General features: G+C 38.4%; 1 protein-coding gene across 1 annotated transcript in view; it reads right to left on the bottom strand.

Annotated features, from left to right (window-relative positions):
- PITPNM3 (PITPNM family member 3) overlaps positions 1–14,510 on the bottom strand; it is an 81,783-nt gene extending 67,273 nt beyond the window's left edge. Inside the window, exons 1-2 of the mRNA XM_015814830.1 lie at positions 14,432–14,510; positions 12,944–13,029 (exon numbers count right to left, since the gene is read on the bottom strand). Of these exons, the coding sequence (XP_015670316.1) occupies positions 12,944–13,029; positions 14,432–14,510 (165 nt within the window). The remainder of the gene's footprint in view (positions 1–12,943; positions 13,030–14,431) is intronic.
- Positions 14,511–14,715: the final 205 nt, after the last annotated feature.

Here is a 14,715-nt window from a genome sequence, read left to right on the forward strand (position 1 = left end):
GTGAAGAAAAAAAATAGAAAAAAATTTAAACAGTACTACTTATCTTCCCACTGTTCACAGTCAAAATAGCACCCCTGGATATCTCACAAACTGAGCCCCCACTCAACGAGGAAACTAAAGCTAAAAATTCAATTCCTCTTCCAAGCTCTGACTATTAAATATGGCAGTGCTTTTCAACCTTGGCTACTTGAAGGTACGGTATGTGGATTTCAACTCCCAGTTTTGGTCACCACGATGTAAAAAAGATGTTGAGACTCTAGAAAGAGTACAGAGAAGAACAACAAAGATGATTAGAGGTCTGGAGGTTAAAACATATAAGGAACAGTTGCTGGAATTGGGTATGTCTAGTTTAACGAAGAGAAGGACGAGGGGGGACATGATAGCAGTGTTCCAATATCTTAGGGGCTGCCACAAAGAAGAGGGAGTCAAGCTATTCTCCAAAGCGCCTGAGGCAGGATGAGAAGCAATGGATGGAAACTAATCAAGGAGAGAAACAACCTAGAACTAAGGATAAACTTCCTGACAGTTAGAACAATTAACCAGTGGAACAATCTGCCTCCAGAAGCGGTGAATGCTCCAACACTGGAAGTTTTTAAGAAGAGACTGGGCAGCCATTTGTCTGAAATGGTATAGGGTTTCCTGCCTGAGCAGGGGGTTGGACTAGATGACCTCCAAGGTCCCTTCCAACGTTATTATTATATTATTATTATTATTATTATTATTATTATTATTATTATTATTATTATTATTATTATTATTAATTTCTCAATCAGCTATACTGGCTGGGAAATTTTGGGAGTGGAAGTCCACATTCCTTCAAGTAGCCAAGATTGAGAAACACTGAGATATGGCATTTCTCCCTGGTCTACTCGCTATTACTGGCTTTTTAAAAATGTTAAAACTTGCAATAAATCATCTATTTCTCTTCTACAGAAAAAACAACCAATTGTATTTTGGTGCCTACAAAGTTATTGCATGTTATATTTCTAAGCTGATGTGGCATTAAATAGCTTCTATTAAGACAACAAATAGAATTTTTTTGTATACAGCACTGCAGAATTGGTCACGTTTTCTTATATAGAAACAGAAAACTCCAGATGGGGCTTCATTCTCCCTGCTCCCATCACTCCATTTCTCTCCCCCAAACACATTCTTGTTCTGAAAAGGAAGAGGATGCTGTTCTCAGACTTGATTCAGCATGATCTGAAATGGTGAGGCATATCATTTAACCAGCCTCACTGTAAAACAGGTAGTTAAAATAAATTAAGGGGACAGAAGCCCATTTTAATGGATTGCGGAGGATGTAGTCTGAAATTAGCAGACAGAATAGCTGTACTGAAAGAATGCCAAGTTTAGGTGTTATCTATCATTGGAAATTTTGGATTCCAAAAATGTCCTGGCTTATTCAAACTTGCATGAAGGTGGCCATTCATCTAAGCACCAGATCCACAAGACCGAGTCACTCATGGAAGAAAAAGTACAGGTAGTCCTCAACTTATAACCACAATTGAGCCCAACATTTTTGTTGTTAAATGAGACATTTGTTAAGTGAGTTTTGCCCCATTTTACAATGTTTCTTGTCACAGCTGTAAAGTGAATCTCTGCAATTAGTAAGTTAGCAACCCGGCTGTTAAGTGAATCTGGCTTCCCCATTGATTTTGCTTGTGAGAAGGTCACAAAAGTGATCACATGACCTTGGGACACAGCAACAGTCATAAGTATGAACCAGTTGCCAAGCATCTGAATTTTGATCACATGATCATGGGGATGCTTTCCAAGGTCCTAACTGTGAAGAACAGTCATAAGTCCCATTTTTCAATGCCGTTGTAACTGAATGGTCACTAAATGAATTGTTGTAAGTCGAGGACTACCTGTATCTGCTGCCTAGATTGCAGTTGCAGCATCAAGCATGCTCTGATCAAGGTGCATGACTAAAATTACTTCAATTATATGCCCATTCCATCTCTGCCAAGTCAAGCATAACTTCACTCTCTCTCTCTCCTTCCCTCCCTCTCTCTCAATCACTCATTCACTCACTCACTCTTTCTCCTTAATGATAGTCATCCCACTCAGCCCAATTACTGAAAATCAATTACGGCCCTCAGATCCCACAGGGAGATGTCTGTCAGAGAGTTCTCACTTCACAGGCACATTACATGTATCATGCTGGCTCAGTAGCTCCAAGTAAAAGGCAAAAGGGTTCTTCTCATCCCATTCAGACAGAAAAACACTTCTTAAAAATATGAAACGAATGGGAAAGAATCTTTTTTTCAGATACTTGGGCTTAACAGCAGGCATTGGACTGGTGACTAATATATTTGAGTAATTTTACTGAATTTATATTTATTAATAAGGAATAGCTAACTCACCCACGGGTTGCAGGTAACCCTCTATGTGAACTTCGTATTCCTTAAAAAACCTCTGGCAAACTCACTGATTTTCAGCAATGCTATTTGCACATGTTCCTACTTTTAAGGATACTAAATGACAGTGTTCATGTGACATGCATTAATTAATCATAATTTGGGGGTTGCACAATGCACTAAAATATACATTAATCAAATGGGCTCAATTTGCATTGCCTGCTATGGCACAGAAACATAATCAAATTTAACATTAAATGAGCTTGGCATGTTTGTATTAATGTATGTGAATACATTTCATGTACTTGCCCCAGCTGAATAGGGCTGTCTTCATCATTAGCAAGGAATGATGCATATGACATGGATAAAATTAGAACTAGTTTCCTAGTTCTTTTTCTAATCAAAAAGTTCTTGATTGATCAAAAACACAATGGATTGTGGCAATCATATCTATAGGCCTATCTGGTAAGTTATACTTTCTTTTCTCTTTTCTTAATATTTTTATTACTCATTCCTTTTCCATGCTTTTTATTCCACTTTCAACATATTATTAACTTGAAAATAAATAGTGTAATCAGGTATGTATGGATATATTCAGCTGCTTAATTAAGTCAATCTTGTTGTCGGGGAAAAAAGCCACGAGTTAATTAATTATCTCCACTGTTCTCAGGACTGAAATATTCATCTTTCACTTACAGAAATCACAACACTGCTAACATTCTCTGAGGTCCAAGAAATAAAAACCACAACAAATTATAGCTATCAACCTACACCTTTTGGAAGCAAAAGTTAGATTTTGAAGAAGCAGAATATCAAGTGTAGTGTTGCTTCTGAACTTTGGTCTTAGAGAAGACTCCTGAGAATATCACAGATAGTCCTTAAGCAAATCAACTCAGAGTTCTCACCCAAATGATCTCAAGTGTTTGCACAAATTATCAGTTCATATTATCATATTTTGGACATACTTCTCTCTCTAGGAAAGTCTATAATGCCTGGAAAGATGGAAGGAAAAAGAAGAAAAGGACACCAGCAGTACTGTAAGCTGGATGGATTCAATTACACTGGTGATAGATACACGGATGAAAATGGACGAGATTGGAAACAAATCCTCTTTGAGAAAATTCATCTATGTAGTCACTAATAGTCGAGACCAACTTGATGGCACATAATTAATCACAACCAATCACAAAAAAATTGTCCAAGAACTGTAGATTGACTGTTTTTTCCTTCACTTTCATTAAAATTAAATAAGCTTGCTACATTTTTGGATAGTCCAGATAATTAAGAGGCTCAGGGTATCTGCCTACATTCAGTTCTGAAGATATTATTGGTCTGGAATAGGAAGCCATGGGTCACCTGTCTGCATTTTATTAAAGATCAGAAACAGTTTATGTAGCTGAATCCTTGGCTTTTAAGGCCAAATACTGCTGTTCCATGGTCCCCATGACCTACAGCAAGTCTTCCCCAAACTTAGAGGTAGTCTGTGCTAAGTCATGGTTTGTTTAACCATAGTTTACTTTAAGAACCTAGCCAAAGGTGAAAACATGGGTACCATGTCAGTGGATCACAGGACAGAGGACAATACTCTGGAAAATGTCTAGAGTGTTGATGCCAGTCTGTTGACTATTAGCAACAAATTTCTTCAAAGAGCACTATAGAATTTAAGCAATATGGCTAGAGACCTGGGTCTACTTCTGACTTTCAAACAAGACCACCAGTTTTTCCCTCCACAGGAGGTACTCTAGTCTAGAAGTACCTTTCAACTCCACTTTAGTTCCAGTGAAATATAATTTCCTAGCCTACCAGTTGCTAGGCTACCACAACATTTTTCCTTTGCCTGTAACTAACCACAAGCCAGAGCTAAAGAGAATGAACACTGAGGACAATTAGTGGTCTACAAGAGCATCACTCAAAGCTTTGGCATCCTGAGCTGTGTGATGGAAAATGTATCTGCAGAAAAACTGGAAGAATATTCTCTCCCTCCCTCCCACAGACACACAGAGAGACACACACATCTCATGTAAGGCATTCCAGCTGCAGAGCCCAGCTGTGCACACATATACACTATCTCTTACTCATTCACACACAGAAAGAGAGACAGAGACACACACAGAGAAACCATTAGCAGCTTTCTCGAGGATCACATCACTGTTTGATGACATGAAACCTTTTATCAGGCATTCAAAGTTGTTTTCTCCTTCAACAAGCATTCATTGCATGGAAAGCTTAAATCCACTTGCTTTTCTCTTCCACAGTGAGAGAACAATAAAGAGGACATTTTTCTAATATTGCATCTTTTCCCCTGGTTAGCATTAAAAAAGAAGCCTTCCTATTAGGTTTCACTCAAATTCAAAGTTCAGTTTTCATATACTGATGATTTTATAGCAGCCATGGGGATTAGGTGTGTGGGGAGGGTAGGAGGTGGAAGAGAAAAGGGTTTTCATATTATCTACAGCCTACTCTTTTCTAGCCAAACAATGCACAAAACTTCATGAAGCCTGGCAAGAATGTTTCCTGATGAGATGCCTCCTGATGCACTGGATATGCCATACAAGAGAGATTACATAGGACTGACCATTTCAGCTATTGCAAGAGATGCTTTATTTCTTGAATACAGTTTTTGAATAATTATGAAAGAATACAGTACTGATAGAATAAATGTGATACAGTATTACTCAGAGATGAGCATTCAGAATACCAAAATATATTCTATGTGTAGTTGTCTTCAAAAAGTGTATGGTATAAAATTTATGTAAAGTATAGAGCCATTTCCCTTTGTTGAAAGATCTGTGCTTGTTTTCCAGATGTATTGTAAAGTGTTGGGACTACTTAGTAACCCAAGGTCAGCAAAAGATATAATCTCCCTTTCAGAAATCTATTCATGAGTCATATGGTTTCAAACTTTGGAATGCAATCTTTAATTCCACAACCCTCTCTGCTTTCAAGAAGAGCACCACAACTTTTCAATCTAGTCTTTGAAATTGATTGAATTTGATGGTATTGGATAATATTCATGTCTTCTAGGCAAGATCAGTTATTTCTCAACTAGTCCCTCTCATAAAGAAGTACATAGTCAATATATTAATTGCTCTTCCTCAACACTGTCAGGAATAATTGCTAGTGTACATACAACTCATGTAACCAGGTCAATTAAAGATTAAAGACTGTATTTGCACATGTTTAGCATTCACCCTGGCTAGATATTTTTGTGGTTTGGGGTATTGTTGAAATCTAAAAAAGGCAAATATAGTAACCAAATTAAACCTTGTAAACACAGTCATTGAGGTTGGAAAAGATGAAAAAATAGAGATGACCAATGGATTTTGTCACAATCTCTCAACCTAGAGAAGGACATGCATACAAAAGCAATTAGATGAACTCCTATTCACAGAGCTAATATTAAAATGGGAAAAACATGCATTCAATTCTTACAGTATATATCCTTATATCTCTCCATTTAGATCCTATCATATCCATCCATCCATTTTCTCTCTATGTGTGTGTTATATACATTCATCTACATTTGTCCCATCCATCCTGCCTTGTACATGCACTCAGGTATACATAGATAATGTATGAGGGTGAGCTGAGAGAGCTCCTTTGTACCAATGGAACAATGGAACTTCTCTTTGCTGTTGTTTACTTGTGTTCTTGATCATCTGATTAGCAGGACTGGGAATAAAATTATGGGGAGGACAATTTCCCCCTGCATTCCCTCCTCTCTCCACTGTGGTTATTCAGACAACTTAGAAAACAGCGGAATAATCAGTGAAAAGGTAGTCATCTATGGGGAGCTATTGTCTGAAAGCATTCAAAGTCATCCAAGAATGATGCAAATGGAAAGGCAATACGAGGAGGTCTGGTGGCATCCAGTAGGTGAGTCCAGCTCTCAGCTTCCTTCACCAAAGACAAACAACTGCTCTTAACCAGCTGTGTCCTGAAACTGTTGAGTTCTTGTCTCCATGACCCTGCAAGATACTGGTTGTGTCACTCATCTTTAGATTTAATATCAGACTCTTGATCTGGGAAGAGGAAAGAAAAGCATTTAAAAAATGTTTTTCTAGCACAATAGGATTATCATATGTGCTCAGTATTGCCAGAGAAAGTTGGATGTTAGAATCTGAATGTCCTCATCCAGCTAAGTACTGTATCTAAAAAGAGCTAAATGTTCAGGATTGTTTACTTATTTCCAAAGACCCTCTACTGCAGGGGTAGTCAACCTTGGCTCTTTTATGACTCGTGGACTTTAACTCCCAGAATTCCTGAGCCAGCATGGCTGGCTCAGGAATTCTGGGAGTTGAAGTCCACGAGTCATAAAAGAGCCAAGGTTGACTACCCCTGCTCTACCGCATTCCCCCACCTTCTGTGTCTATACGTATCCTGCACTCTTATATAAAGATAAGAAGAAACTCACTGGGTTAGGCCATAGACCCATATAGTCCACAATACTATGTCACATGACCAACAGTCTTCTTTAATCGATTCCAAACAACAGACGTTTAAGGTATGCTGGTTGTGAACCAGAAGGTAAAACAAGTAACCACTAATACAGGCCATCTATTCATTTATTTAAATGATTTATAAAGCTGCTCATCTCATAGCAGTGACACACGAGATGGATAAAAATTAAAGCCACCCGGCCACCATTTATATCCTGACCCTCCATGAGCTTAAGGAATTTGTTATAACAACTTGCCATTGCCACAAGCGTTGGCCGTGAATTTAACTCTGCCTTGCATCAATAAGTATTTCTTGCTGTCTATCAACAGTCTGGTAGAAACAAATGTTGTTCAGAGTCATGAGCAACAGCTCACCACATCAGTCCTGTATCTTCCTATATTTAGTTTTAATCTGTGATCTTGAATTCTAACTTTATGAGGAAAGAAAAGAAAAATCTCTCCCTCCCCCCATCTATACTGTGGATAATGTTATATTTTTCCCTCTCGTTTTCCTGGCTCTCCAATTCCTCCCCCATATCCTCACTTCTGTTGCTCTCTATTTCCATTTTTTCTTTATATCAGGCATCTTCAAACTTGGCCCTTTTATGACTTGTAGACTTCAACTCCCAGAATTCCTCAGCCAGGCATGCTGGCTAAGGAATTCTGGGAGTTGAAGTCCACAAGTCATAAAAGGGCCAAGTTTGAAGACCCCTGCTTTATATCCTTTATATCCCTCTTCTGTATCTGTACTTGATTGCTCTTGGACTCACTGGCAAAGCTCAGCACAGTTTCCCAAGATGCTTGGATCATACTTGCCTTAAGGCTCTCCAGCCACAACACAGCATAGGTAGATAATCACTTTTAGGCTGAATTTAAAAAGTTACTAAACATGGATATGCAATTTTCTTTATACTTCCTGTAACTTAATTTTCACCCATCTTTCATCCACTCTTTCTACAGTTTATTGCCATGTCTTTATGACTTTAAAGCTTGATGATTGTTGGTTTTTAGCCCCATTTCCCACTCCCCTTCTCCCCTGCTGCCTGCCCACTTTCCCATCACTCTTTACATGGCCAGCCTCAATCTAGGAATCCATCCCAGGATACTATGTTTGTTCTGCTTCAGACCTCCTTGTTCAGATCCAGCCCTTTTCTCTGTCCCACCAAGTTCCTGGGAAAAACAACAACAACAAAAAGTATATAGCGGGGCTGGCTGAAAGGCTTTGCAGGAGCCTGCCCGGGGAGAGGGAAGCTCAAACAGCTGCTGCCAGTTTTGGGCACGGAGGGCGTGGATCTGGCGGAAGGAAAGAAAAAGGAGGAAAGAAAGGGGTGGTAGCTGTGGCTGTTGTTGGAGAGAGACCAGGTGAAGTCGAAGAGCGATTTGAGGTTTTAGCTGATCCCTTTCTGTGAAGGAGAGGGAAGCAGAGAGTGAGAAGGTGGAATTTTACTGCTTTCTTTTGCAGGAGGGGGATATCCTGAGCAAGAGAGAGAATGAGGAGAGAGAAAGTTGCTGGGGTTGCTAAATTCAGATTTTAACAATAAAGGAAAGGGGGAGGGGTTTTGACACAGACGAGACCTGAGACTGCGACAACAGAAGAGAAGGAGAGGCTGGTCGTTACTGCTTTGGAGACTAGCGGCCATCCGAATTTTGATTATTGGTACTTGTGCAAGTTATACACATTGTGGGGAGTTGCCCTTGAGGAGCGAACTGTTACTGCAGAACGCTGACTACCTTCGTTCGTGTTCCTATTGCTGCCTGGAGCTGGGTTTTTCCCCACCCCACTTGTTTCCAAACGGTCGCTGTGAAATCATTGACTATTGCTGCTATGACTGCCTGGGGCTGTTAAACACCGTCACGCATTGACTATCGGGGCTAGGAAATGGTCACCTTTGTTCCTGAAAGCCCCCCCTTTGACAACAAGAGCCTGCCACCTCCTCACTTCGCGTGAGCTTCTGCTAGAAAAGACACTTCACTAACACCTTGAGAGCTCAGCTGCAGAGCGCGACGGAGGGGAGTAGGGCTGGGAGGGCCTGGGCTTTGGCGACCTCTGAGGAGGTAATGTTACAATTTGTTTGTGGTCATTACAAAAGAGCAGCAGTTCAACCAAATTCATCCACATTTCCTTTCTTGATAAGCAGATGCAAGTGTATGATGAGAGGAGAACGAAGACAAAAGTTGTTTTTTTTAAAATAAGCTACTCCAAAAATAGGAACAACAAAAAAGTGCACACCTTTTCTGTGCATCCATCAGCTCAGTGCTTCTTTGTTCCCCACTCTAATGGAAATAAATTTTCCAATTTACAGTGTTTTGACTACACACTGACAATGGATGGCACTGTCTATATTAAGCTAATTAATTAGATTGCCTTGCCAATTAATTGGGTAGCTGCCTCCAAACTACCCAAAAAGTCATTTTTGGGATACTTGCCAAGGCTTGCATATGTTACAACTATGTTACAACTACATTAACAGAATTTTAAAGAATTAGCAGGCACCATATAATCCTGGTATTAGAAAGGTGTATTTGTGACACAAAGTCCACATTCCATGTTCTCATGTTAAGGTTAAATGGTGACTCAACTGGTCCTATTCCACATCCTGATCTGGAGTTGCTAAGAGCAGAAAATATGCACCTAAAATTTCAGAATCATCCAAACTTCTGGGACTCAAGTCCGTGCTTAACATTTCATAAATCAATTCTCCATCCATTTAGTCTTATTCTCAGGTTTGAAGATAGAAATATATGTACTATTGATCGCAGAAACTGGTCCACTACGTAGTCTTATGCCAGCTGTTTTTTGTTTTCCTCTGGGATAGTATTTATAGTTTAAGAATTAAAATACCTTTGTTGCACTTTAATTCAAAACTCAGTTTCTGATAAAACTCTAGTTCTTCTCTATTGCTCCCCTAGGAACTTACCATGACACTCCACTCCTTAGGTTAAGTGCTTTGAAGTTATTTATAATGTACCCCTTTGTATTCAAGGAAATAGCAGCCTGTCAACCTAACAGAGCGGAGCCTCGGCAGCAAAGGGAAATGTACACCGGAGTAAATTTCCCCAATTCATTTGAATTCCTGAAGTGCTTATTCCCTGAATGCAGAAAAGGAGATAACGCATACTGGCACGTGTTATTTCATAGTGGACTTAAGCTACATCCTACCAGAACTGCAAAAAAGTTCTCTCTATTGCTGACAAAATCAGATTTATTAATTAGCATCCTATAACTGTTCATTCTTTATCCAAATCTATAAAACTGCTGTAAAGGAAGGAAGGTATGTGTTAATGCAAACCGTCCTCTTTTATCAGAAAAACTCTCATTTTTCAACTATGCCCAAAAAGGGGAAAATAAAATACATTTGCCCAAAACAGGTATAGTAATTTGACTGATGAAACAATGGCCAAATACTTAAGGGAGTAAATTATGGAAGCAAAGAAAGTTGCTTTTTTTAAAACACACACACAAAAAAAACCTTTTGCTAAGTTATGAAATGTCTTATTGTGACACATTATACCTTATGTAGAGAAAACCGTGAAGAATGTGGGACAAACTGGACAATCTTTCTTGATTTTTATCATGAAACTTCAAATAAGAATGTCTATGGAGATTCTCAATCGTCGAGGTCACAGTTGTCCCAAAGGTGCTTTTCAAAAGGCAATTGGACTTCCTTGGTTTTTTTCCTTGAAAACGTTTCAGTTCTCAGCCAAGAAAGTCCAGTTGCCTTTTGAAAAGCACCTTTGGTTCAAATAAGAACACTGATATAATAATACCCTTTTTTATAAATGAAAATAAAATGTTAAAAATAATTACATGCAGGAAAACAAAGACCCTGTTACAAAATGGGTTCCCTACTGTCAGGTCAAACAGGGCTTAGGAGAATGGAGCCAATTCTTCGTCCAAGGACAAGCCAGCTTCAATCCCATTTCATTCCTACAACCAACCTTCCCCAATCATATACCTCCAACCGTATATTCCACAATATACAGGTTTGACTCCAGATACGTGACCTTAAAACTCTCAATTCTCAATTTAGTATTGGAACTGTTAGGAATTACAGTAGTTTAAATTTATACATCTGAATAGGATTTACTTTTGTGAAATTACCTTAGATTTCCTTAGACTAAACCCTAACCCTAACCCTAATCCTAATGTAAACCCTAACCCTAATCCTAACCCTAACCCTAAAACCTCAGTATTCAGGTTAAATTGCCGTGTTGGCACTTTGCGATAAATAAATGGATTTTGGGTTGCAGTTTGGGCACTCGGTCTCTAAAAGGTTTGCCATCACTGCCTTAGAGTATACTGCAACTTAATTTGATTCCAACTGTCCAACATATCATTATAACAAGTTACACACTCTCAGGTCTTGTGATGGAATGTAGTCTGGATTCCCAGGAGGGAGGGAGTGCATTCCAAAGGAACAAGACAACTCAGTTTACATAGTTTGTGTGAGAGAAAGAAGGTGAAGATGGCGCCTTCTTAATAGTTCCCAGAGTGTATGTTTTATTAGGGTAGTAGTTTGCTTTGGCAAGATTCTATCTATAGGTGAGGAACAATAAAGAAATCTTCTTAAAAGAATTCTAAGTTTTTGAGGCCTGACAATGCATTTCCTTATACAGTAGTCACATAGTTGCAGTCGCCCCAGCCATGTGATCAAAATTAGGATGTTTGGCAACTGGCATGTATTACCAACCCTTGCAGCATCTTGGGATCATGTGGTTTTCATAGATTGTACCGTCCCTGAACTCATTCATGCAACTTCATCTATGGATGGCTAGTATTCAGAGGACTTCCAGTGTCATAGTTTATGATAACAATTGTTCCATGAAGAAAATTTGTTTTGATTGCTTTTGTTCTTTAATAACTATTTTTATTGTTTGTAAATTGTCTTGTTTTGCATTCTTTGCATACCAATCTTGACTCTTTTGGGAGGAAAAATGGACTAAAAATATAAATAGCAGTTGGACAGCACCCTTTTCACAGCCACTGAAGTTACTGGCTCTACAAATGTCTCAACTCTCGGCCAATCTATACTATTTTTTCATTACACTGGCTGAAAAAAAATTACATTGAAACATTTCTATGGATTCACACAAGGGAAAGATTCTCAAGCTGGAATCTGTGCTATAATTTTGCTTCACTACAGAACCTCAGCAGATGATGGCAGCATTTAACTGACTTGAGCTTGAAAACTAAGCACACTTGGGATTGATTAATGCTCAAGTGGGAAACCTCCAGGGAATAGTAGGGATGTTAAGTCTAGACTGGAGAATTTTAAAACACGCCTCAATAATAGATAAAAGCCATTTTTGTACTGCTGCCAACGAAGCTACATGGATACATTCATAAAGTCACCAGAAATCAAACTCAGTAAAGGATCTTTCTCAACTGCCCAGTTTTTCCCCATAAAACTAACAGCAGAAATTCGGGGCTGTATTCAAGTAAGCATGGGGGTCTCATGAACACACAGAAAAACAGAAGAGAATCTGCAAGCAACCCAGAATTTACTATATATTCAAGTCTCATTAACATCCATTGAAATAAGTAGGGTTACAGGTAAATGCAGAATATTCTTCTTTTTTAATTTCCAGCTTTCTATGTCTGCAGCAGAAAAAGGAAGACATTCCTTGAGGAGATTGTGAAATGATACCTCTTGAGACATTCTGAAACTTTTAACACATGAATAGTGAATTAATGTTGAAAAGAAATTATTTAAATTTCAGAGCGCTGAAGTTTAATAACATATAATCTATGATTCCAAGTGTTTCTTCACACATTGCAAACACCGAGTTTTAGTATTTGCTGTCATGGCGCCACAAGCAATGCTACTTATGGATATTTTCAACTTAAGTGAATATTTAATGTTAACAATTTGGTCAGAAATTTCAAAGAAGCTTGTTTTCTGCATTGCCTCAGAAACTTCAGCTACTCAGATGAAAAATAAACAGAACCTTGAGTTAAATTTCCTCAAACATTGTGATGTTATCATTGCATAAATAGTCATCTTCTTAGTGCAACAGTGATAAAAGAAGTTTGTTCCCAATATGTAATGGGGATACAGGCCTACTCAATGCTAAAGAAAGATTGACTAAAGAGTTTTCCATTGTGCACAAGAGATTAGTATTCAGCAGCTGCAAGGATACCTTTGCATACCTATATTCCTTTTGGACAATTTTCTTGTCAAATTTGGAATTGATCATGAAGTCATTAAAGATCTTTGTCATTTCTCCTATGATAAGGGTTTAAGGAGAACAAATATTCTTAGCCCTAAATAGAACAATTTTCTGTAGCACTTGTCAGAGGATCAATGCTTTGGCAGTGCTCTCTACCAAGAAATGAATGATTCAGAAAGTTCCAAATTTCAGCTACTGGATAAACCATTACAAGATAAAGCAAATTATATAATATATATAACATCATGCGCCTCTCAAAAGCCCATCTTGAAAATGATGGAAAAAGGTCACAAGGCTAGCATCAAGTTCCTAATGGCAGGTTTGAACTAAGCTGAAGATTTCCAAACACTCAACAAATGATAGCTAGTAAAAAAATCTTTCTTATAAACTAAGATTAAAGCTACTTTAAACAGTTCATTGACTTGTGACAGTTAAAGCTGTTGTCTGCATCTTATACCCTCTTGAGTTTAAACTCAATAGGTCTTCCCACTCTTTCCAAATCTTAATGGAAATACTGTTTTATGCTATTCATGTGCTATGTAATCAGGTGGCTGTTGTTTCTTTACATTTTTAGTATTCCTCCTTTGAGAAATTCTACTTCTCAATATATATTCTACATCTATCATCAATACATGGATTGTCACAGGTACCGGAGCTAATAGAAATCACACTGGCTTGCTACTGCATATTTTCTTATGTTTTAAAAAAAATCATTATATACTCAGGGAGGAGCATTTGACATTGCACATAGAAAATAATGCCCATTTTTAGATTCAAGGACTAAAGTGTTATAGCATCACTATCTATGATAAATTACCTGTATCACTATCTATGATAAATTACTTGTATCACTCAAAGCCACAGCCACAAACATGCAAATTATATTTTCCACGATTACAATACAAACAAGATCCTATTAAGGCTACAGGTCAGGAAAAGTTAGTTACTGAAACTTTTGTGCCAAGCTCATTGTTGAAGGAAAGGAAACCCTACCTAGAGTATTGGGATTTATTTGTATTTGTTACTTGTACTTCTAAAGGGTTGTTCTCCAAAATGGCTCCAAGTAGCATGCAGCAGAATAATGCTTAGAAATATCACAGCAATGACAATACATATTTACCAAGTTAAAATTGGTGTACAAGATTTACAGTATAATTCTGCAAAAGTTATAGTGGCCGTGAACCTGCTGTTCAAATAGAGGGTGTGAATCCAGTGAATTCCTAAATTGTGAGCAAATTCCACCTGTAGGAGTGTATCTAGAAGTAAATATAGTACATTACTGCAGTCAGAAGGTTTATATATCCGTAGTTTGCTGAATTCAGCCTATGTCTATTTTCCCTCCTCCAGATCCTGACAGCCTCTACAACTGAGTATCTCCCCTATTACCTGTCTTCCCAGAACTGGAAAAACAGAACTGAATAACATCTATATATTAATAATACCCCAAACCATGCTGACCTGTGGCATCATCCAGAGGCTTCATGTAGTTATTAAACAGGGTGAGGGAAAGGACTGAGCCATGCAGTTCAGTAGCCATGGTTCAACATCTCCTTCCACTGTCTAGAATTGACAACTCAAGGAGCAAAGCCACCAAAGCATCATGGCTTCCCTCCTAAATTTTGCAGCTGCTCTAAAAGGATACCATGGTGGATGGTACCAAAGACTGCTAACAAGTCAAGTGAGTGCAAGACAATTAGACTCTTCCTATTCCAGTCTTACTAGAGGCCATCAAGCTAGGAGAT

This window comes from Protobothrops mucrosquamatus, unplaced genomic scaffold (genome assembly GCF_001527695.2).
Source record: "Protobothrops mucrosquamatus isolate PMUCROS unplaced genomic scaffold, P.Mucros_1.0 scaffold286, whole genome shotgun sequence".
NCBI classification, from domain to species: domain Eukaryota; kingdom Metazoa; phylum Chordata; class Lepidosauria; order Squamata; family Viperidae; genus Protobothrops; species Protobothrops mucrosquamatus.